At 39.9% G+C, this 26,239-nt stretch overlaps 1 protein-coding gene across 1 annotated transcript in view; it reads left to right on the top strand.

Annotated features, from left to right (window-relative positions):
- The window catches only part of st3gal3a (ST3 beta-galactoside alpha-2,3-sialyltransferase 3a), a 61,863-nt gene extending 36,536 nt beyond the window's left edge, over window positions 1-25,327 (top strand). Inside the window, exons 8-10 of the mRNA XM_008277332.1 lie at window positions 17,276-17,422; window positions 22,489-22,635; window positions 23,282-25,327. Of these exons, the coding sequence (XP_008275554.1) occupies window positions 17,276-17,422; window positions 22,489-22,635; window positions 23,282-23,386 (399 nt within the window). The 3' untranslated portion in view covers window positions 23,387-25,327. The remainder of the gene's footprint in view (window positions 1-17,275; window positions 17,423-22,488; window positions 22,636-23,281) is intronic.
- Window positions 25,328-26,239: the final 912 nt, after the last annotated feature.

Here is a 26,239-nt window from a genome sequence, read left to right as displayed (position 1 = left end):
TCAAGAAGAGTCATGAGTGGTGTCAGCATTAGGAAGACCTCATATGGTGCCGTCATCTGGCTGTGAAGAAGGAAGACTGCATGGACAACACTGTTTGTTCTAAAATGGGTTGTGATGATGATGATGCCAGAAAACCATCTCCAGTTCAGCTTCCTCTGATGAAAGGACATATCAGCTTTTTAACACAGTTTAATTCTCTGTTCTTAGTATTCAACAGTTCCATTTCTTGCTTTTGACTCATTTGTGCCGTTAGAAATGTGATGATAGGAACAGTTTGACAAAAACATTTTCAAAATACTCTAGATACGCTAGATTAAGTGATGGATCAGGTCTAGTCACCACTTTCACAGGTGAACATGTTCCCCAATTTGACATCAGAAGGCTGTTCAGAAGGAAACCGCTGGGGACAACCCACCCAGAAATGCACCCATAAACCCAATGTAACTCCTGTAATAGATGTGTACTACGGTTACTGCTCGGGAATATTCGTTACACATACAACTCACAAATGTGTGCTGAACAACTGACAGGTTTAACCAATTGAGTCCATACATAAGAAAAGCACATAGTCTATTATCTAGTTTTTGTATCTAGTTTTTGTTTATTGCTAGTGTTCAATGTTCAGCAAACATTTCTCCTAATTATGTTGTTTACTAAAGCTGCCAGTATGGCTGCATTCAGACAAACCCCACAGTGCCAGAGACAGTGCTACCAACATTCATCAGTAACTGTACAGTGTGGGCTAGCATTAGTTTAGTAAAACAAGCTAATTTCTATCTGCTGATGTGGTGTTCATGAATAAATGGCACTTTGAGATGGCAAAAATATAGCTTCATTATGATTATCAAACTGTAACCTACAGTAAACCTAGTTACAGCTAACAGCTAATTAGCAACATTGAAATATTTTTCTCAGTTTGGTGAAGCACCCAATCTTTGATTTGAAGAACAAAATTCAAAAACTTGTTAGAACATACTTTACTACAAGTGGTTTTGCACAGTTTAATGTCACCACACACTAACTTCAGGTCCAGTTACGTATGTTACTCCCTTTACATTGAATTATCAAAATCTTGTTATCCACATTCAATTTCACTTCCTCTGACAATGACACAAGTCACACTAAACTCACATCAAGACAAGGAAAGACAATTATTCTACCATCTTCAACTTAGCCATTCTTTATGTGTACTCATTTAACAGAACTGGCAAATAGTGGCATCAATAAGCTCTTTAGAATTAGTTACACAGTCCTCTCTGCTCAAACCTGTTATTTTGCTAGTTTAGGTGTCAAAATAGAAATTTAACCATTTCTGATGTCCATATATTCAAATTTAGTCTGATTTTGATATATCTGTAAATGATGCACGAGTAATTAGACTACTTTGAAATCATATAAACTAAAAATGATCTGAAAGTGTAACTCTGTGGGGGACATCAGCATTGCCACAGTAATCTGGCCTGAGTGTTTGACTTGTCGAATATCAATTAGATTGTGTAATAATTGTCCAGAAGCATTCAAAACCCATTTGAACATACATTTTCCCAACAGTATTCTGAAATTGAAGTGACACTATGAAATATAGGCCCTCTGAAATAAATAAATGTGAAAGAAAGCAAAAATGGAAATGAATGCAGCTTATTTAAATTTATCATCCAGCTTGAGTTCATAACACAACATTTCTTGTACTAAACCCAAGAGCTGTGTAGAAACCAGTGTGGTTTGAACAACACGGTTCCCTTCCAGACCTTTGTCCAGTCTTTTACTCAGCCTGTCACTGAAGCACCAGAAGGGAAAGTTTGTCAGTGGGCAGCTTTGATGTTCTGATGGCGAGGCCACAGTCTGGAGGCCTGAATGGCACAAGTACACCCAGTGTAGTAGGGCTGTGTTTAATCCACAGCATTGCAGTTGGTGGTGTATTTTGTGTCTGTGTGTGGGGGCAGATTATAAAAACAGAAAATAAAAAAATACAGTCTTGGACATTGAAATGTCTCAGAGAGCTTAACTATGTAACAGATGCTATCTTGTCTGATGATGATAATGATGATAATGATGATGATGATGATGATGATGACAGTCCTGTAGTGGTGAATTCTTTGGGGATCACAGCTCTCAAAGTTAAATCTGCAGAACCCTTGGCTTGCCCTCTCGATTGCAGATGTACCTTAACACATACCATTACCTAGTTTGTGTATTCAGTGTCACTTCGCATCACTATTCATCATGTCAGATACAGTAGCTGGAATATTTGATGCATTTTGGCAGGTGGTAATTTTACTTAGTCTAATGTTTTCCTTTTCTTTTAATTTTTTTTGACAGTTTTGTCTTAAAACTTGCTTTAAATGGGAGTATGGTGCCAAATTTTATTGGATGAATGACTGGGTAGGACAAGGTAGGACAACTGGTAAACCAGCAGCATGGTCATAGAAGCCTAGGGCTCCTTGATGTGCGTTGGGAGTGAAGGCTGGACCATGTGGTGTGACCCCACAGAAGGGTTGCTGTAGCACAGACTGCTGAAAACCCTAATGCTGCGATGGTAGAAAGGTGTCAGAATACACAGTGCATTACAGGATGCTGCGCAGGCTCTGTCCACCACTCAAAGCTCCTGCAACGGGCAGGTGAACATCAGACCTGGACCATGGAGCAATGAAGGAATATAATCTGGTCTAACAAGGGACACCTTAAGAGATCTCATGGAGTCCAGGCTTCGACAGGTCAGAGCTTCTTTGCCAACGTGAGGGGGGCCTACATCGTATTAGACAGGTGGTTAAATACCTTGGCTGATCATTGTATAATACGCACTATGTCTGTTCAGATACATTAATAGCACCTAAAGGAGTCTTGTGTATTACCTGAAAGACTCATATTTTAAAGCTGGGCTATGCAGTATTTTTTGTGGCAGCAAGAAAAATATCTGCAGTTATATGACTGGTGGATCGGTTAGCACTGTTGCCTCGCATCGAGAAGATCTCTGGTTCGCGTCTCGGTTAGGACAAGTCTCCATGTTCTCCCTGTGCAGTGTGGGTTCTCTCCAGGTTCTCCAGCTTCCTCTCACAGTCCAAAAACATGCTGAGGTTAACTGGTGATCCTACATTGTCCATAGGTGTGAATGTGAGTGTGCTGGTTGTCTCTCTGTGTAGCCCTGTGATAGGCTGCTTACCTGTCCAGGTGAACCTGCTTCACCCTGAGTCAGCTGGGATAGACTCCAGCCCCCCGTGACCCTTGTGAGGATTAAGGTGTATAAATGATGCATGGGTGGACTTTTAGAGGCCAGACGTGCTCAGTGACTGTGCGTGACACACACTTTGCAGAGAAGCTGAAGTTCTGTACGTGGAGTGTCTGTTTAGCCCCTTTCAGACATGCACCTCAATCCCAATCTGATGGCAGTGTCACATGTCTGAATGCGCACGCTGGTCATTTTTTCATAAAATTGTGCCTGCAACCTTGCTACTTTGGACCTAGAAACATTTATGTGTCACCTTCAACACAGCTCAAGTCTGAACTGAACAAACCTATTAATTGATAGACGTGTACAAGCAACAGCATTTCCAGTTGTGTGAAGTAATTAATGAAATGATTTTTCCACATTTACACCAATATTCATCCAACAATATGTTGAAAGTTTCTCTGCCAAAATCAAACCACATCTTTTCTTACTCATTTTGCACTATGAGATTTTAAGCCCAGTTTTGGTTCATTTTCCTGATAGAACCAAACGTCACAAATGATATGTTCAGGGACTATCAGTAAGTTGAAAATGTGATTTTTACAGTTTCTGGCTGATAAAAGGTGTCATTTAGATCAGGGATTCTCAACTGGTTTCACCTGGGACCCACATTTTCCCATGGTCATTGAGTCACGACCCACTTTATTTTTTAGAATTCAATATTCAATATATTTTACTGTGCAACATGCATTTCAGAGCATATAACCATGCACAGTAACTGGACCATGACAAATGCATGTACAAAAGTGAATAAAATAAATATCAAAACTACTCGAAAACAAAGTTTTGGCCTAATCAGGTCATTTGTTGAAGTTAATGAGACAGTTGGGCACGTCCTCTACTCTTCATAAGAGTTTCAAAATCTGGGGTGACAGTAGACAGAGCTACTCTCAGATCATGCTCAGTGTCCAACCTGTTTCTCTGCTGTGACTTGAGCTGGAGCAAGGTGGAGAAGCCACTTTTAGGTTGTGCTGAATGGTAAGATTGTTTTAACTGCAAGAGTGGTGAGGGATGGATACTCAGCCATCACATCACTGCAAGTGGGAAAAGCCTTACCTCCCAAAATCTCTTTATCAGCGTCTGATCACATGACAGCTCCACCAGCTGATGCTCTCGTGCAAGCCAGCATTTGTTGTCAAACAGTTCTGCATACAGGGAGTTAGTCTCAGAGAGGAATGTTGCGATTTTTTTTTTTTCCGATTTTATTTAGAGTTTCTCAACAGCAATATATATTAACGTTACCATACACAGTATGCCTTATTAGCTGTTCTTTCTTTTAACATAAACCCCAACTCAACAATATGGGCATGCATGCAAATCAAGCAGTTTAAGTAAAAATAAAATTAAATACAAAAAAACCCCCAAACAAACAAACAAAAAACTATATATATATATAAAAATAAAGAAAACACAAACATGCAACCACACAAAAAAATAAATAAACAAAATAAAAGAGATAAAATGGACAGTTTGGTCAGCAGTCAACCAATCAGACTTGTGGCTGGGTACTATTCTAAGGTATAGTGCGCATTTTGAAAGTTTCCACGTACTTCAAGAATGGCTGCCATGTTTTATTCAACTTCAGTAACGAACTAGCTAAAATGCTTTGTATCTTCTCCATGTGCAAAAACCTCATAATATCCGCAATCCATTGGTCATGTGTTGGGGGGCTGTCCTGCTTCCACCTCAACAGTATAAGCCGTCGAGCAAGCAAAGAGGCAAAAGCAATAGCATTTGAATGAAGTTTAATAACGGAGATACCAGGGGGTAGAACTCCAAAGAGAGCAGTCAACGCGGTAGGAGGCAGTTTAATCTTATACACCTCCGAAAAAGTGGTAAAAATAGATGCCCAATATTTACTAAGTTTAGGACATGTCCAAAATGTATGTATAAGTGAGCCAATGCCTACTTTGCAGCGATTGCAAAATGGATCAATATTTGAATAATACTTTACCAGTTTTTCCTTACAAAAATGGAGTCGGTAGAGGACCTTGAATTGTAGAAGCCCATGCCTAGCACAGATAGAAGCTGAATGTACTCTTCGCAGTATTGATTCCCAAAGATCTTCTGAAATATTAAATGCCAAATCCTTTTCCCAATGTGCTTTTATAATAGCAAGAGAAGGTGATTGTAACTCTAACAGAAAACTGTATATTTCTTTGATTACTTTCTTATGTACATTGATTTTCAAAATATTATCTAGAGTAGTTGGCCCTGGTAAATTTGGGAAGGTGTCATATCGGTCAGCTATAAAGTGATGAATTTGGAGGTATCGGAAAAAATATGTACGGAGTATGTTAAATTGATTAGTCACTTGGGCGAATGAAATAAACACCCCATCCACAAAAAAGTCTTTTAGAGTTCATAATCCATTATTACTCCAGGGGCCTCATTTATCATCAGTGCGTAGAAAAGGTTCTAAATTCTGTCGTACGAATGATATTTAGAGTGTGCGTGAGTACAAAAAAAATCTGTATTTATCAAACGTGCATACGGGGGTCATACGCACATCAGTGTTGATAAATCCCACTTGTTCTTAACCTCCGTGCTCGTACACGTTGCCTTCAGGAACGCCTCCAAATCACCATATAGGGCAACAACACGTCTCTTTATAAAGTAAGTGAAGATTTATTTTTTCCTCACCTGTCGTCATCATCGTGGCAAAAAGGGCGATAAAGAGGAACTTTTATGAAACTGAGATTGAGGTACTTGTCAGCGAGGTTGAAGCAAACCAGAAACGATTGTTTGGTGCCTGAAATGTTGGGATAAGCAGCGAAAGAAAAAATATTGCAGACAAGATAACCACCGCAGTTATTTCTGTTGGTCAGAGGAGAGATCGCCAGCAAAAATTTTAAAAAGTGGTTTGACGTTTAGCTCAGTGCCAAAAAGCGCATCACAGTCCATAAAAGAGAAATGGCTGCAACTGGAGGAGGACGAATTAATACTGACCCTTCACCCAGTGGATAACCCTGGTCACTGCAGATGACATGTTTTAATAACCAAACAAAGTCCAGCTAAAACATTTCCACACTCTGTGACACTCACCAATAATCCAGCCGTCTTTAGCAGCTCCTGCATGGAACCCACAGAGCTGTTCTGCTCAATGAATGAGTTGTGTTTCTCCAGGCCACCAGCAACAACGTTGGATAGCGACAAATGCGCATCGCAAATTATCAGTACGTTGATTGAATGAAACTCTTTTCTATTTACAAAATTAAGCTTGTTTAATGATGCTGCTTTGATTGTGATGCGGGTGCTGTCTGTGGCTCCACATATGTTTGGGAATCCAGCGACGGCGTTAAGTCCCCGTTTGATTTGGGCTCGTTGGTGATGGCTGTAAGGGAGCTGGATGTAGGCTGGGGCCAGGGGAGTTATGGCATCCAACACTGCCGGCTTGATCCTGCTCAGTGGTGGCTGGAAATGCCGCATATGTCTCCAACCTCACGCCGGAATGTGCCGGTGGTCAAAATCCCCGAATACATTCTATTTGTAGTTTCACTGTTGTACTGCTAGATTGTGTGTGTACGCATGGTCAGAGGTGTGCGTATATTTACGCACAGTCCTAAGTATAAGTACAAGTTGATAAATTCCATACTTTGCGTAGGAATGTTCGTACGCATGCTGTGCACCCATATCTGTGCGTACGCACTGATGATAAATGAGGCCCCTGGTTTTAAAGGCTGAATCAGTCATTGAGGGTGGAAACAAATGATTTGAACATAAAGGTGCCTCTTGTGACATCATATGCAACCCAAATGTCTTTCTACGTTGCACCCAAATCCAAAGAGAGTCATAGAGCAGGTGGTTACATTTATAATAGTGTAATCCTATAGGGAGTGATGAGCACAGTAAAGCTTGCAAGGATGAATTTCCACAGCAGGAGGCCTCCATAGAAACCCAAGAGGGAGCCTCTAAAATTGGATCACTAATCCAGTGGAGCACATTGCGTATATTTGCTGCCTAACAATAAAAGCGGAGATTTGGTAAGGCTAAACCACCTAATGGTCTGAGCCGTTGCATGAAGTCTTTACGTATTCGCGGTGATTTACCATTCCAGATGAAGGATAGGATAAGTTTGTGTAGCGTTACAAATATTTTTTTGGGCAAATATAGTGGAATACATTGGTATAAATCTAGATATTTAGGTAGTATATTCATTTTTATAGAATTAATTTGACCAATCAACAACAGAGGCAAATTATTCCATCTCTCCAAATCTGTTTTAGTTTTTTCAAGGAGAGGGGCAAAGTTATTTTCATAGAGTGATTTATATTGACAAGTGACTTTAACACCCAAATAAGTCACATAGTCAGATTTGACTTTGATATTAAAATTAGAAAATGAAATATTCCTTGCTTCGGTATTTATTATGAGCAATTCACTTTTGTGTATATTTAACTTGTACCCTGATATAACACCAAAATTGTCAAAAATAGTAAAAGCATGAGGAAGGGAATAATAGGAGGTCATCTGCGTACATGGACAGTTTGTACTCTCTATCTGCTCTATAAATGCCCCTGATTTTATTTTCTGCTCTTAATTTAATAGCTAGAGGCTCAATGGATAGAGCAAAAAGCAAAGGGGACAGAGGGTACCCCTGTCTAGTGCCACGGTGGAGTGGGAAGTAAGAAGAATAATGAAAATTTGTTCTTACACGAGCCAATGGGGAGGAATAGAGTAATCGTATCCATGAAATGAAAGCTGGACCAAAGCCAAATTTATTCAGAATGTAAAATAAGTAGTCCCACTCCACCCCATCGAATGCCTTCTCAGCGTCAAGTGATAAAGCTATTTCTGGTGCTGTGGAGGACTGTGTGTGTAATGTATTTAAAAAAACGACGTAAATTAAAAAAGCCTTGCCTACCCCGAATAAACCCAGTTTGATCTGAGGCTATCAAGGAAGGCAAATTGTGTTCAAGGCGATTAGCTAATGTTTTGGACAATATTTTAAAGTCCACATTTAATAATGATATAGGACGATAGGATGAGCAATCCAGTGGGTCCTTGTTCGGCTTCAGCAGTAGTGAGATAGTGGCCTGTCGCAGAGTGGGTAGAAGACATTCAGCATTAAGGGATTCTATAAACATATTCCGTAATAAAGGAGCAAGATTGTCTTTAAAAGCTTTAAAAAAAATTCTACAGGGAAACCATCAGGCCCCAGCGACTTCCCTCCCTGCATTGAGCTTATTGCAACTTTGACTTCTTCAATAGAGATAGGCTCATCTAACTGACCTTTCAGTGTTGAGTTCAAGGTTGGAACATTCAAGTTTTCAAAAAAATTATCAAAGAGCTCAGGTGAGTCTAAAGACTCAGACTGATACAACTTAGAGTAGAATAACTGAAAGCTCTCGTTTATTTTCTGAGAGTTGGTGGTAATGTGACCGTCTTGAGTTCTAATTTCCGAAATAATATGTTTTGCTTCTGTTTTGCGTAGCTGGTGGGCTAAAATTTTAGAAGCCTTTTCCTCATGCTCATGCCATAATCTCCTTGATTTGAAAATCAACTGCTCTGTGTGTTGCGTTGAGATTAAATTAAATTCTGTTTGGAGCTCCATTCTTTGTTTATATAGATCCGGGGAGGGATGCCTCGAATGTAGGTGATCCAATTGTGCTATTAAACCTGTTAATTCAGTCAGGCGTCTTTGTCTTTGTTTTTTATCATGGGAGCAATACGATATGATATGACCACGTAAAAATGCTTTTAAGCTTTCCCATATTGTGCTATATGAAACATCAGGGGTAATATTTATTTCTAAAAACATGTCAATTTGTTTTGAGATGTACTCCAGAAAAGAATTGTCAGAAAGCAGAAGAGGGTTGAGTCTCCATGTATATATACGAGGCTCATTTGGAAATGTAAGTTCTAAAATCAGCGGACCGTGATCAGATAAGACAATGCTACCATAATTGCATGTTTTAACATTATGAAGAATTTTTTTGTCAACAAAAAAGTAGTCAATACGCGAGTAAGTTTGATGTACTGATGAAAAAAAGGAGTATTGTTTGGTCGAAGGGCTAAGATGTCGCCAGATATCTACCGCGCCATAGTTCTGTAAAAAAGTCTGTAAAACTTGAGTTGCTTTTGAGAGTGAGAAATGTTTTGTTGATGATCGGTCAAGCATATGGTCCATCACCAAATTCATATCTCTACCAAGTATTAAACGATGGCTATCAATCTGGGGGAGTGAATTAAGCAAGTCAGCAAAAAAGTTGTGATCATCCCAGTTTGTGGCATATATGTTTGCCAGAATAAGAGGGTTATTGAATAGGGAAGCAGTCACTATTGTATATCGACCATAAGAATCTGCCATTATATCAGAAATTATAAATGGGGTATTTTTATTTGTAAGAATTGCTGTTCCTCTAGCTTTAGTATTAAATTCAGAGTGATAAATTTGTCCAACCCAACTCCTCTTTAATTTTTGATGGTCCGAATTCTTAAGGTGTGTCTCTTGAAGAAACACCACATCCCCCCTAAGATGGCGAAGATGAGAGTACCCTATTACACTTAACAAAGTTATTTGTCCCCCTAACGTTCCAGCTTATAAAAGTAACTTGGGAGCTGTTAGGTAAAGAGGAGGAATTGTCCGAAAAAGGCATCGCCATCAGCGCATTCAATAAAGTGGATATTCCGGCCCACTATCATCAACTGCTGTAAAGTTAACTGCTGTCCAAAACAGTACATATAAAATGATAAATAGAACAAAACAATACAAATAAACAATCACACTCCCCCAACCCCTTGTACTGTCCCCAATCGACAGGCACAATTCCCCTGAAGCTTCTCTACTTTCTTTGGGAGATCCATTCGTTGTACTGAGGTCCCAAAACTTTAGGAAATCACGATCTTAATTTGCACAACTAACCAAAAATATACAAACATATTAAAAAAATATACATATACATACATATACTTTGAGCATAGTGAGAGAGAAAATAAAGTAAAAATGAATGGTAATGAAAAAATGTAAACAAACAAAGAATCCTCCTCTCTCTATATATATATATATATTTAGAGAGGGAAAAAAACTATTGGCTTTACAATTCTGCTCAGTTTCAGTCAGAAAATGAATGAATCAAACATTTTATTCAAATTAGCTTAGCTGAGATATCTGACGACTAAGGAAATACGCACTAAGAACAAACAAGTCAAATTAGCATTACTGTAGTTTGAACTGCACTGTGAAATGTCCTTTAACTGAACAGTGCCAACCAGTCCACACAGTAACATACTCAGAAATGTCTCATCTGTCAGGAGGTTTAAAACAAACAACAAACAAACAGAAAAAGTGCACCCTCCGTGACGTCAGCCTTTTCTAATAGGTAACAGGTAAACAAGGGAGAAAAAAAAAGTATGATTGAAAAGTGTTTATATATATATATATATATATATTAGGGATGGACTGATACCTCTTTTTGATTTCCGATACCGATACTTTAACTTTGAGTATCTGCCAATACCAATACGATACCATCTCTCCTCCTATACGTCTTTGGAAATACCTTATTTGCATGGATACATTTGTTTAAGATGGCTTTATCAAAAGCCTCATACTATTAAAGCATAGACTTTGCTTTTCTAAGAAAGGAAAAAATAGCCAAAAGCATGTCTCAAAGTGAAACTGTAGCTGCTTTATTTGAGCTGCAATTAGACTACAGTGTGCACTCAGTGCCATTCAAATATTTAGAACAGATCAAAATGACACAGCAACATTAAGCTGCAATTTAAAGGTTAAATTACCAAAACTTGGTATTAAATAATAGTACCACTAATAGCCGCTCATTTACTACTATGAGCAGTAGTAAATGAGACCGGAAACGTTGTGAACTGCTGCGGGATCGGATCCAATAGGAAGGGTCTGTCTGCAGAGCTGGAGGCCGCACGTACAGGCTGCTGGTAGAGGGCTACACGTAGAGGGCTGGACTCGTCTTCTACGGCCGTATAAGTGCACGGCTTTTAGTTCGGGTGCACGACATAGTTTAAAAGGGTGATTTCACTCAAAATATACTTCCAATTTTTAAAAAAAAAGAAGAGTATTTTTAACCCCTTACCGGTCCCACGTCCCACCGGCGGGACCACTTTCCAAAAACATTACAGCCATATGTGCTAGCTCCACAATCACGTTTCCCGACAATATACACATCAAATGAAAGCTCAGAGTCTCCTCTTTCTGATGATATAAACCTTTTTGACATGCAGCAACCACAGCATTGACACAAAGAGCTTTTTTTACAGAAAAGCAAAATGTTAAAATCCGACTTTTCTTGCTTTTGAAGGCTCTCTGCAGCTCAAACATCGGTCATTCCTCACCAGCTTGGTCTCATTCTGTCCGGACAGAACCAGTGAACATAATCCCGTAAAATAATTCGGTAAATCAGATTCTGATGAAGTCAGTGCCTCACCAGCTATGAACCTCACCGCACGTCACTGAACACAAGCAAGGATCTAGTCAGGAGAAAAACAACTTGGATAAGTGCCATAGAACAAGATCAAGTGTGATAGGGCATTGATGCCAATAGCAGGCTGTGTGAGGGGGTAATAGGAAATTTTTTTGTTTGTTTTGTTCTTTTTCTCCTGTATTTTTGCTTGTTCTTGCTCAGCTTCAGCTCCCTCTTGACACTCAATATATCTGTCTCCATACCTGAATGCTGTAGATCACTGGTGATCCAGGACTTGCTACTGGGGCAGCATCTGACTGTCTTGGTGGATATGATGTTATGAACACCAACGTTATGTACTCTGTTATGCAGTCAGTTATGGAGATGATGTCACCTCATGTGGAGCTCTATGCATTGTTGACATTTTACATAAAGAAAGTGCAGCGTTTTAGTGTCTCTGGTGGGGCAGTTAACAAATTGCGAGAAGTTTGAAGTGTAGCTGAGCAGAGAGTGTGGCTAAAATTGCCATTAAGGCATTTGGGTGTTGTGTTTATAGTGTGGCAGCAACTGTGCTGATGATATCACACAGAGTGTGTTCATCAGCTGATGGAGGGATGTCAACAGCAACAATGACCTGTGAACTCTGTCTGCAGATAAACTGGACACACACTCACTGCAAGCCTCCTTCATGCCACGCTCCCTGCCTTCTCTATTGGCCCATACAGTTGGAAAGCCTCTCTGAATATCTGAAAGGATGCAGAGGAGTTAGTCAGGAATCATTTCATGCAGCTATGTCCCACAAAAACACATAAAGCAGCATTTTCAATATTTTCGCTGTGTCCACCACAGACCTCACATTCCGCTTGACAATTGATGCAAAAAGTGGTTTATATTTTACCCTCCTTGCTTTCAGTTTGGCACCCACTCTGCATCCTTGATGTCTCCTCTTTAACTCGTTAATGAGTTCTTCTCCACTGGCGGTACTGAAAATCTAGCTGAAGTTAGTAGCTGCTCACAGAGGAAAACAATACTACACAAAGATGCCCTGCTGTAATCTGTGTTGCTGCAGTGTTTGTGCTGTCCACTCTGATATTCTGGGTTAGATTTGGGTTCAAATATGATGAATGGATTTGAGAAGTTTCCATTTCCAATCAAAAACAAGAAATTACTAGTAGGTTTACAATTTTCTTCGGAGCCTCCATGCAGGCAAGAGGATGAGGCGGTGTTCACAAATAAAGACTTCAGCAAAGGCAGCCAATCAGAAGAAAGTGGGCTTTTAGAGAGAGGACCTTCAGGAGACAGGAACTCAAACAACTTGTTTCAAACAGGATAAACTAAGCAGCTGCATAACAGGCAATTTTAGATAAAGATTCTTTGGGTTGTGCAAAGCTGTAGCAGTGAGGTCCCAGATAAAAAAGAAAAAAGAAAAGAAAAGAAAAGAAAATGAGCATAATGATTCCCCTTTAACAACTGTATCTGTAGAGTTGCTCCAAGAATTACTTAGTTATTTTCATTCCATTTCTTTCAATAATTTGATGCACCTTTAGTGATGTGGTGGCAACATTTTTTCCCCCTTTGCCAGGAGTAGATTCTTACCAGGGACAATCTTCTCATGTTTAGTGTGCATGCTTATCCAACTCCCAGTCAGTTAAGGTGAGTTGGGAGTATGAGACTTCAGCTCTGATGCACATCAGAAAGCAACTGTCATTCTGCCAGAGCACTGGAGGCAAAACAGAAAGCCTAAGCTTCAGGTGGCCTGTCAGGAGGAGGTGGATATTACCAGGGTGGACCCAGTTGTGGATCACGTATCACTTCCACTGACAGGTGAAGGCACAGGCAGTCTGGACACTATAGCAGATGTATTGTAACCATTTTAATACGCTTTGGCACAATACTTTCCAAGCTGCTTTTTGACAACATTAGGATGTATTTGCAGGTTTACCTAGGGCCCGACCGATATGTATTTTTTTGAAGCCGATGCAGATTCTGATATTTGGCAAAAAAAAAAAATTCTGATAACCGATTAATCGGCCGATTAATTTAAAAAAAAATATATATAATGAATAAAATAGCTTCTTTTTTGGTCCCTTAATGCTTACAACAACAAAGATATGAATCCCAGGCAGAACATTTCACTGTTTTACAACACTTTGTCCTTTAGTATTTGTTTAACTTTACAACAGAGAGAAATTTTTGAATACAAAAACATGCAGCAAGGCATAATATGCATCAGCAAAAGAAAAATTTTGCAAACAAATATGTCTGTAATGCGGGCTATTTTATTTTAAATTTGCATTGTGCATTTTTCTTTCTATGGAGCATGCATGAATATCGCTACTGGTTGTACTGATGAATTTATCTTTAGATTTAGGCCACAGGTGTATGCTGTACATGAGCAACATAATGAGTGAAGTTACTGGCAAAACATTATTCATGCAGCCAACTGATGTTCTGTGCTCTCAAAGACTGTGCTGTCTTTAAAATTGATGAGAATAAGTTAATAAAAATGTAAGTTATAAGTTAGTTAAAAAGTTGGATAAAAAGTTGTTTTCTGTAGATCTCTGAAAACCCGTCAGAGTGAGCGCTCTGTGCACTGTTTTGGTTTCAGACTTTGCGGCAGAGTGAGTGATCTTACCGCTCTGCAGTCGTAAGCTATCTTAACTGTTCATCATCTCCGTGAGCCAAGTTTGACTTGTTTACAAGCAGCAGCAAAAACTGAGCTTTTCCTGGTGTTGCTTAAGTGTTTTTCATACACTCTTGCCTTGGAGAATATTTGTCTTTTTACAGAATCAAATTGTACAAAATGAATGTACAAAAGCGACTGTGACACTTAACAGCATTTACTAGTTTAGGAAAAATTAAGAATATATCGCCGATTGTTCGGCAAAACTCCGGCCGATTATGAATATTTTGAAAAGGGCTATAATCGGCCGATTTAATCGACCAGCCGATAAATCGGTCAGACCCGAGGTTTATCGACTGTCTGTGGCATCTTCTGTAATGTTCTCACACTTGGAATCAAATATGCAGATTTAATAGAAACAACATTGTTTTAAGAATCCTGACCTGACGAATCACCCGTCTTCTGGGGACAGTTGGCCTGGAAGGTAGAATTGGTTGAATGTGTCTTTGTTGACTTTGTGTAAGAGCAGCACAGGTGTAATATGTGACGCTGTTACACAGACTGGTTCGATAAACACTATTTGTGTGTTTGCATGTTGAAATGTCCTTGGGAAAGACACTAAGGCAGGCCTTGCATGTCGCAATGTGTGTGTGAATGGGTGAATGGAAAACATGTACAGCGGTTTGAGCACCAATAAGGTAGAAAAGAGCTTTGTAATTGCAGACCATTTACATTCATTCATTCACTTCAAAACAGGAGATCGAGCGCCTTCTCCTTGACCAGATGATTTCAGACAACAGTCCAATTAATAAATACAAACACACTATTATGAGTGACAAAGTGTTGGATGGAGACGGACTGATGGTAGTAAGATGAGAGAAGTGGCACAGCACTCTCAGATTTGCTGCTGGTGCTGTTAGGACATGACCCCGTAAAAATGCTCTGTGGTTAAAGGCTCAGACCACATAGCAACAATGTCCATGCTTCAGTTTCTGGCTGGCCCATGATAAGGCTGAACAATTAATCAGAGTCAAATGAAAAACATTATATGGAGCAATGCAATTCAGACATTGCAAAGGCCGCAATTTAGAAAACCTATTTTTCGGCTGGTCTGACCCAGTGTATAAACTGTGATGTTTATACACTAACTATAGCACACTAACATTTCAATATTTGAAAAAAAACAATGAGTACAACTGATGGTGATAAGAATGTGGTACGTTTTGAGCATATTATGTCATAATTTCCAATTTTGACCCATCCAGGAGATGTTTGACTGGATATTTGCACATAAAAAATGACATAGTCACATTGGTTTTGAACTGTGTGGCAGAGGAATGACAATTCATTTCTCCGTCCACTCACCTTCCACGGAGCTGCTGGTTGTGCAGGGTAGGCAAACGATTTAATTGGCTGGACTGAGTGGGGCTATTGCCGTATTAACTGGAGTAGCAGCGGCCGCTGTCTGTAGCTGCGACCATCAGAAAAAATGCTCCATGAAAATCTGTTCTCGTGAATTTATCAGAGATTAGTCATGGGTCCGGGCAGAACCATCACTCGATCTGGATCCGGACCGAGGTCCACCATTTGGTGATGCCTGTTCTAAACATTCCATTGTAAATGCAAAGATGAAATTGTACTAAAGCGTCATGGTTTTGCAGCTTTTTGGAACCCCTAGGTTACACTTTCTTAAGTTGCAGGGGGAAAAGGTTGTAAATGAATAGACTTTGAACCATGCATGTACATCTGTATTTACAGAGCTGGATGCATCACTGCTGCTTAGCCATGCAACTTTTTTTCAATGAGATGTCTGTAAAGTTGCTGACAGCCAATTTAACCCATGGCATTAACACATGGGCTCATGCACCAGGCAAACGTTTTTATATAAGTGAATGGGTGCAGTCTTTGGGTTGAGTAGCCAGTTTTGTTCAAGGCATCCATGGCTGGAATCCTATTGTAGCTGTACTTTGTGAGTTAGGATGATTGATTTCCTGTAGATATAGTTACAATGCTAGTACATTTTTCTGAAGTAAATATTATATATACCTATTCAGTAGTTATTAAAGGGATGTGAGAACAGCTTGTCATTGATCCTCTCTGCTTTGTGCAGATGGGTTTTCCACAAACTGTTGTCTCCTCTGCCAGTAGTGCAGAGGTGTTGGGTTTCCCACTCAATAGAAGCAAATGGTCTCAGTCAAACAGGATTAGCAACTGATCTGTCAGAGAGGAATTTAGAAATATAACAGGTGAACGGCGCTATACTAGTAAGCTAATGGCTCACATCATTGCTGTTTGGTTTCTCCCTGCCCCACACTCCAGGATGCCAGAGTGAACCCACAAGCAGATATCCAAGTAACTGTTAATAAGCCACCAGGACGGGTAGTCAGGCTACCTGTAATTAGTGTAATGGCCCCAGGTATACTGATACAGGGGCTTCATTCTCTGGCTGGCTTTGTTTGCTCTTCTTGTTTTTCATCAGTGTTTTCATAGTGTTGACATCTGCCCCCAAACCTCAGTGCAGCATATATGTTTCACTTGGCACCATCATATTTTCCATTCCTGTCCACTCTGCATCCCACCTCACCATGTGATTGTCAGGGGAACTGATCAGTTTTTATATTGTCAGTATAGATGGTAATGCACGAGTGTTACCATTTCTAATAACTAATGTATACAGTATGTACGTATAAATATGTAGGTATTAATTAACAATATAGAATTGCATATTTTGTAATTGCATTAAAAAAAAGAACACAGATGGAAAACAAAACAAACAACTAATACCAATGTGTTTGAAGATTTTTTTAACAGATTTCCAAAACATATAAAATATCATTCTAATGTAGTAATTTAATATGTCTTTCATTTTTTAGGTGATCTAAATTAACTCCTGTTGTTTTAGCGTGCCCTATAAAGATATGCAGTTGGGCTCATAGGTTTATAGGAAGTAACCTGTGCATGGCACACAGTTGTTGATTGTGTGTTATTGTTTTGGTATGAAGGCCTCTTTCACCACTCTGCTTAACTTCCTCTCTTTTTGTGTCTCAGCGCAGCATTGATGGTTTCTGGAAGTCAGTGGCCAGGCATGTTCCAAGGGAGCCCAGTGACATGCGCATCTTGAATCCTTACTTTATCCAAGAGGCCTCCTTCAAGCTGATTGGCTTACCTTACAACAATGGACAGATGGGCAGAGGGGTGAGAGACCTGTTGTTTCCCTAGCTGTCAGTTTCTGTTCCCTTTTAGGTAGAGAGGAAAGGTGAGATGTTTCAGACACAGCAGTTATTTAACAGTCAGAGCTGGAGCCCTGGTAGCTGATTTCCCCGTCTGTTTGCTTTATGAAGGCTTCTGCGAACACACAGCAGATGCTGCAGGGAGCCGAGCAGCCACACAGTCTGACACCTCTCTGAAAATAAACACTGTTGCCATTAGGCTGTTATAAATAGTGTCATGCTTCAGAGTTCACATACACTTCTGATCAAAATCTTAAGACCAGTTAAAAAATTGCATGAATTTGCATTTTGCACTGTTGGATCTTAGGAAGGTTCTAAGTAGAGCTTCAAAATGCAAAAAGAAGAAATGGGAACAACTGACCAAAAGTTGTGAGCAGGCAGTTTATTGAAAACAACAATTTCACTCAAATAGGCTGTTCATCAGCTGATCAAAAGTTTAACATCACAGCCTTTAAAAGCCAAAATCTGTGCAAAAATTTGGATTCCATGTCATTTCCTCACAAGTAATCACACTGTGAAGATCTCTTGATGGCAAAGGCAAAAAAGCTCACCGTCTTTGAACGGGGTAGGACTGTTGAGCTGCATAAACAAGGCCTCTCACAACGTGCCATTGCTGCTGAGGTTGGACACAGTAAGACAGTCATTTTGCATTTCTTAAAAGATCCTCAGGGTTATGGAACAAAAAAATCAAGTGGTTGACCCAAAAAAATCTCAGCACTGAGCCGGAGGATCCGAATGGCTGACCGTCAAGACGCGGCACAATCCTCGTCCCAAATTAAGGCCATGACTGGTGCTGACTGCAGCCCAATAACCATCAGACGGCATCTGTGAAGGAAGGGCTTCAAAAACAAGAAACGTCTTCAAAGGCCAAGTCTTCTTCAATGCCACAAAATTGCCCATTTGGACTTTGCAAGGGAGCACCAAACATGAGACATTCAAAGGTGGAAGAAAGTTTTATTCTCTGACGAGAAAAAATTTAACCTTGATGGTCCTGATGGCTACCAACATTACTGGCATAACAAGGAGATGCTACCTGAGATGTTTTCTACGCAGCACAATGGAGGGGGCGCCATCATGATCTCGGGTGCTTTTTCCTTCAATGGAACAATGGAGCTCCAGGTTGTGCAGGGGCGTCAAACAGCAGCTGGCTATGTGAAGATGTTGCAGCGGGCATTCCTCATGACTGAGGGCCCTCTTCTGTGTGGCAATGACTGGGTTTTTCAGCAGGACAACGCTCCAATTCACAATGCCCATCTGACCAAGACCTTTTTCAGGGAGAACAACATCACTCTTTTGGACCATCCTGCGTGTTCCCCTGATCTTAATCCAACTGAGAACATTTGAGGATGGATGGCAAGGGAGGTTTACAAAAGTGGACATCAGTTCCAGACAGTGGATACCGTTCGCGAAGCCATCATCACCTCTTGGAACAACATTCCCACTGGCCTTTTGGAAACACTTGCATCAAGCATTCCAAAACGAATTTTTGAAGTGATCCACAATAATGGTGGAGCTACTCATTACTGAGTCAGTTTTTGACACTTTAATTTATGTTTTAGGAGGTTTTGTGGTTTTTTTGAGCTGTGATGTTAAACTTTTGATCAGCTGATGAACAGCCTATTTGAGTGAAATTGTTGTTTTCAATAAATTGCCTGCTCACAACTTTTGGTCACTTGTTCCCATTTCTTCTTTTTGCATTTTGAAGCTCTACTTTGAACCTTCCTAAGACCCAACAGTGCAAAATGCAAATTCATGCAATTTTTTAACTGGTCTTCAGATTTTGATCAGGAATGTATGTCAGTTATCTACACAATAACCACAGTCCAAAGAGGCTCTGCTCCACATTCATGTATGTACACTACTTACTGTACAACCCAGTCTCATGGCAATTTGTACAATAGTCACAAAATTTAATCTATTGTTTCGTGTCCTGGGACACGATTTGCCTGACTTTTTCGTGTTCCCCAACATGAGTTTCAAACCAATACATTTCAATTGAAATTATCTTTTGTGTCTGGCACACATTTTTCCATATCAGACAGCGCATATACTGTAATGCTTTTGTTGTTCTTTTCTTCCAACAGTCAGGCATTAATCAATTTTAATGTTATGGCCCGTCCACACTAATAACTATAAGGTCACTATACAGATGTGTGTATACACCGGCGCTGAGCAGCTCCACCTGCTATAAGCTCAGTATTCATTAATAGAAAAGACAAGAAATATATCCAGGCAGAGAGAAACTGTTCTAAGATCGCTCTGAAAGTGATCCCAACGATATCGTTCATAGCAATTATCGTTTATTTGTGGTAAAATACATGTGCTTTTACTGTGTTTGGGCTACATGCTTGTCGTTACTTTCATTTCTCTGTAAACGAATACAAGGCTGAAAAGAAGGACACATGCAGGAAAACGACGACTGGAAGATGTACTGTGATTGCAGTGATAGATAATCTGACTATTGTAACTGAGAGGCCAGCAGTGGGGAATGTATCTGTAGCTTTGTGCAGCTTTTAGCTAGCTTGTCATGGCTGTCTACATTAGCTACTAGCCTAGCTGCTGCGGCTGCTGCTGCTGCTGCATCTTCTTCTATTGATTTGGCGGTTGGCATCCAACGTTCAGTTGCATTTCTGCCACCTACTGTACACACAAAAACATTACAGATCTTGTAGGACGGATGTCTTCCAGGTCTACAGCAAGGCTGCACACCGACCCTAACAAGGTCGCCTTAGCAACGAGCGCAAATTTCCCCCAAACACTGCCAGTATAATAAAAATACCACAATATGATGTACTCTTTTACACTTATTTCATACTACTCATATTATACTTTAACAGTTGCACATTTGTCAGTATTTCAATCCATTTATTTTAGTTTATTAATACAAAAACACAAAACTAGTTGTAAACCCCAAGAAGAACTTGTAGTTCATTCTTCAAAATAGCCGTTTCTCCAAAATGGAGGGTGAAATATAAAACTTTAAGTCCATTTAGGGGTTTAAATTGATGAGGTGCATGTTTATTTGGACTAACTTTACAAAAGAAATTTGTCAAATGTTCGTAAAGGTGCTATACAAATAAAGTTATTATTATTATTAATAATAGTAATAATAATAGTAATTGTATTATCATTATGACATACTGCATAGCCATATAGCCATATGACTGTTGTTAAAACACACGAATGAGTGTAGCCCTGAAATTGTTTTCCTTAGGAGATAAAGCAGCCGGTAAGGATGTCCTCAATGTTGGGGTTAGGATAGTATGAAACAGGATCTAACCAGGAAAAACATCTTTATCAAGACCAAAAATGATACCCATGGGTTCCAGTAAGTCAAAACAAAGCTGTCATCGATGAATTTACCCACTATGTTTAATAAAATTATTTTAATTTCATTTTATCCACTTGAGCTTTGCACGTCTCCTGGAAAACTATACCTGACACAGGGCTGGGTCCAGAGGGGTGAAAATTTAAACTTTGTCATAGGACTAAACATGATACATCATTGGAAAGGGCCTGATCTGGGGAATATGATTATGTCAGTCTGGAAGCTTGAAGTTTCTCTTGCTCAGAGACATTGACCTTTGAACTATGACTTTGGTGCACCTTTTAAAGCTTCTAATTCAACAATGAAAGGGGCTAGAATCATGGGACAAACTGTTATACAAAGCTCTTGACTTCTACGATCATGTAGGCTGTGGCTTGATGTTCTCACCAGCAGGGGGCATCACAAAATGTGGTAAAAATTTAATTTCACCTATATATATCAATTTCATTTGTTAAGTCAGTCCAAATAAACATGGTCCTCATTAATTTAAACCCCTAAATGCACCTAAAGTTTTTTATTTCACCCTCCATTTAGGAGAAACAACTATTTTGAAGAATGAACTACAACTTCCAGTAGCATGACAATACAACGTGATTGGACACGCCATGAAATATGTAATTCTTTTTGGGGTTTACAGCTATGGTTGTGTTTTTGTATTAATAAACTAAAATAAACGGATTGAAGTACTGACAAATGTGCTATTGTTAAAGCATGATATGTGTAGTATGAAATAAGTTTAAAAGAGTACATCATATTGTGGTATTTTTTATGTTTTTATTACACCGGCAGTGTTTGAGGGAAAGTTGCACTCGTTGCTACCGTTGGCGGTAATGCACCTGAACGTTGGATGCCAACCGCCAAATCAATAGAAGAAGATGCAGCAGCAGCAGCAGCCGCAGCAGCTAGGCTAGTAGCTAATGTAGACAGCCATGACAAGCTAGCTAAAAACTGCACAAAGCTACAGATACATTCCCCACTGCTGGCCTCTCAGTTACAATAGTCAGATTAACTATCACTGCAATCAAAGTATATCTTCCGGTCACCGTTTTCCAGCATGTGTCCTTTTCAGCCTTGTATTCGTTTACAGAGAAATGAAAGTAACGACGAGCATGTAGCCCAAACACAATAAAAGCACATATATTTTACCATATATAAACGGTAATTGCTATGAATGATATCGTTGGGATCACTTTCAGAGCGATCTTAGAACAGTTTCTCTCTGCCTGGATATATTTCTTGTCTTTTCTATTAATGAATACTGAGCTTATAACAGGTGGAGCACACGGTAGCTGCTCAGCACCGTTGTTTACAGAATGTTAACGTTGGTCAGTGTGGGCGCACACATCTGTATAGTGATCTTATAGTTATTAGTGTGGACGGGCCATAACATTAAAATTGGTTAGTGCCTGACTGTCGGAAGAAAAGAACGACAAAAGCATTACAGTATATGCGCTGTCTGATAAGGAAAAAACGTGTCCCAGACACGAAAGATAATACCAATTGAAATGTATTGGTTTGAAATTCATGCTGGGGAACGCGGAAAAAGTCGGGCAAATCGTGTCCCAGGACACAACACAATAGATTACATTTTGTGACTATATTACAAATTGCCGTGAGACTGGGTTGTACTGGACATATTTTGGGATGTACAGGTTAGTGCTCAGTTCTCTGGTTCATAGAAATTATTCATGTCTGTTTTTCAGAATATTCCAACCTTGGGGACAGTTGCCATAACAATGGCCCTCCATAACTGTGATGAAGTAGCCGTGGCTGGATTTGGCTACAACATGAGTACCCCCCACGCCCCACTGCACTACTATGAGAAGATCAGGATGTCAGCCATTAAAGAGGTCACTGAAGACCGTGTTTATTAGGATACCTACATTAGAAAAAGGAAACAGTTGTAGTGTAGGTTGATGATTCAGCCTCTCCATCGACATGTGTGACCCACTATTCCCCGCATACTTTACTCTTCGTGGACGATACTCCCACATAATATTCACAACCCCACATTTGTTACTACTGACGTGTCAGCCAACATCCTTTTTGTTAGTTTTTCAGGTTTACCCTTACTGGATCAGTTTGCCGTGACCTTTCTCTCATTTTAAAAGCTTCTCGTGAAGGTTTGCCCAGCATGTTCAGTAGTAGCTTGGGATAGGTATGAGATCAGTCACAGAGCACTACATACAGTGTCGAGCTGCCATCCACACCACTTCACAATCTCATAAATCACTTTAACCCAGGCTGTCGAGACACACATAGAATCCCTGTCATACTGTTTTCACCAACTGCCACTGACTTGTGTTTAATATAAAGAGGCACAGAGCTGTAGCTCTGCCACCTAGCATCCTTCTCTTTTGTTCCATTCTGAGTTCATTCTTGCATAGTTATGTTTTCTTGAGACATTTGTTTTTACAAATGCAACTGGAAATGAAGTAAGATGCACTATTTAAATTAAAAAACAGTACTTGCTTACAGCCTCTGTTCTCTCTGCAGTCCTGGACTCACAACATATCTAAAGAGAAGGAGTTCCTGATGAAGCTCGTGAAGGCTGGAGTTATCCAGGACTTGACCAGTGGGGTCTGTGGTGCAGGATGCTGATGGTCTCCACTCAGATTCACAGCTCCTGGCCTGTAGCACTGTGCTCAACCTCCTCCAGCGACTGAAGAGGGAAACTCAAGGCGCTGTGGGCCATGTTCCCAGCAGAGCGCAGCAGCTGCCACACACCATGGTCCCTGCAGACACACTGTGTGTATGTGAGGCTTACTGAGCAGGACACACTGCCCCAGTGTTATATATTAACATGTTGCAAGCAACTGGCCTCTGCATTGTGTCACAGTATTTAGCTTTGTCTAGCTACAGGTTAGTGTATATTTATATGGATTTGGGGTCCTGGCTCAGGGGTACATGTTTGGTTGCAGTGCGTTAAACCAGCACCTGGATATGGCTTCCCTCCTGCTACTGAAGCGAGAATAAAATAATGAGTTTAAACATTGAGCCTGTGCCAAGAATACCTCTCTAAGTGTCCTTCTGCTCATACATGTGAATGTAATCCATATCAAACGTACAGTCACCAATTTGTATCTTCCAGTTGTTGTATTAAACAGGGTGCACACTACATGACATGTGACCTAGCCATCCTGGACCAGGGTAACACCCCCGTATCAGAGCAACATGGCAATCATCAGAGCTTGTTTGTTCTGTGGGTCAGAGTCAGTATGTAGCTAATAAGATCTTCACGTTCAAACGCACAGTCTCGCTTTCTATACTGATCAGGCAGATGCAACCTTCTGTGTCCACTGGACTTCACTTTATTCTTGGCCAGAACAGCTTGTGTCTCTGAAGCATGAAATTCCCTTATGAATGTACATTAATGACTGATTTTGTTAACTGTTGACTTCAAACTGATACTTTTGACAATTTTCTTTCCTGACTTTGCCTTTACACACAGAAAAGCTAATCTTACTTGCACTTGTGACTTTATGTCACTTCCTCTTTAAGCCTGCGAAGGAGAAGGAATACTACAGCTTTCTCTCTGCTGACATTCAGTGTTCAGAAGTTACAGATAGAACATAGAAATAAAAGTGCTGTAGTACAGTAATTCAATCCAGCCACACAGTATTTACTGCTGATCATAAATAATCCCACATGAGTAGCAAGCATGCTTCCAATATTCTGTCAAAGAATAAATTTGTGCTTCTGAAACAACTAAAATATTCGTTTCCACATTTCAGTGGACATGAGCAGTTACCCCACAGTCTTAAAGTAGAATTTTTTAATGCGTGGCCTGCATCTAGATCACACCGTTGATCGCTGATTGATGTGTTTGCCACAGAAGTTAGTTCAGAGGACAAACTGGTTCAATCTCAGTGTTTTTCTTACAGTAGTGTGATGCTGTCTTTACTTTACTTGAGGTTTTTGTTTCTAGCTCATCAGCCAGAGTTGTCAGTGTGCCGAACACTGCTATTATGTGCTCATCCCACTCAAAGAAGACAGGCGCTTTTGTGTTTCAGTTATTTTTGTAAGAATGCTGAGTAATAGAGAGCATATGTAGAGTACAGTGCTCAAACACCTGTACATCACAGCTGTTTCTGTCTGACTGATGAAATGAGTTTTTTGCATGAATGCTTTTAATCATATCCCGCTGCAGTGTTTTCTGTCACACCTGGGTCCCGTTCTTCTGTACAAATGACTTGGCTTGATGAGGTTGTTGATGATCTGACACTGGATTTCTCAGCTTCTCAAAGCTGGATTGAACTCTAACTTTGGAACTTTTGTCTCCTCCCTCTGGTCGTGACAGCAATTACACAGACAGCATTGGTATGACACTTGTCTCATCATCAATCTTTCTTTTTTAAACTGCAGTCCTTTCTATGAATGCAGAGTTTTTGTTTATCTGGAGCATCAGAAATTTTTCCTGATTATTTTGTAGTCTCCTTTATCTCTGTTGCTCCAGTTGCTTCCCTCTCTCAGGTGGTCTCCTTCCCTGAGCCTGATTCTATCTGATTTTTTTTTTCCCTCCCCATTAAAGGCGAGGTTTTTTTGGTTCCTTCCCACTGTCACCGACTGTTTGCTCAGAGGGAATCCAAAGGGAACTTTGGATTGTTGGTTTCTCTTTTTAAAATTTGTAAGGTCTATACCTTTACTAGGTTAGGTGCTATGAAATAACATATGTTGTGAACTGGCACTTTATAAATAAAATTGAATTGAACTGAATTTGTGTAGTACAGAAGTTAATTATCACATTTAATTTTACAAGAGTAAAATGTGTATTTAGGATGAAATAAATTACACAACAAAGCAAATGAGCAATGAACTAATTGTCTAAGCCAAACATAGTTTTGGATACACAGTTTGCTATAACCAAATGAAGTACCTTCACCCCAACACTTCCCAATGTTTGACCAATGACACAAGAAAAAAAATGTGATCAACTAAGTTGATGTGGGTGTTGTACATTTTGATGATTTTATTTTTATTGATGTATTTGTTTAGTGGGTTCCTGTTTTTGTGTCTTGTGTGCATGCCGTGAGGGTGGGTGGCACAGTCTACATTTCTACTAATGACGTCACACTACTCCAGTAATTTATAGGTTGCAGTAATGGACAAGTACACAAGTAAAGACATCTAGTACAGGCAGGTGAACACAGATGAAAACAATGTTTAGACCTCGAGGATACATGCTGTGGTTTGGTGATCAACTACAAATGTAAATGCAGCAAAGCAACGCCACAGGACATCTTTAGGCTGGTTACTTGATTTCACTATGGATATAGTTCAGCCACTTTTAAAGAACAGGTTCCAGGTCTGAATTTGAAGCATTTTCTGCCTAAAATGTATTTTAAGTGCACTGAATGTGTGGTGTCAGGCTATACTGATGTTGATTTTAAAGACCCTTCTCTTCACATGTTCAAAAACTCCGTCTGACCTTCCCCTTTTCTTTTGATCAACAGC

The sequence above is a fragment of the Stegastes partitus genome, unplaced genomic scaffold, assembly GCF_000690725.1.
Source record: "Stegastes partitus isolate 25-593 unplaced genomic scaffold, Stegastes_partitus-1.0.2 Scaffold95, whole genome shotgun sequence".
NCBI lineage: Eukaryota > Metazoa > Chordata > Actinopteri > Pomacentridae > Stegastes > Stegastes partitus.
The sequence above is the reverse complement of the archived record's forward strand: the minus strand, read 5'-3'. Positions and strand labels throughout refer to the sequence as shown.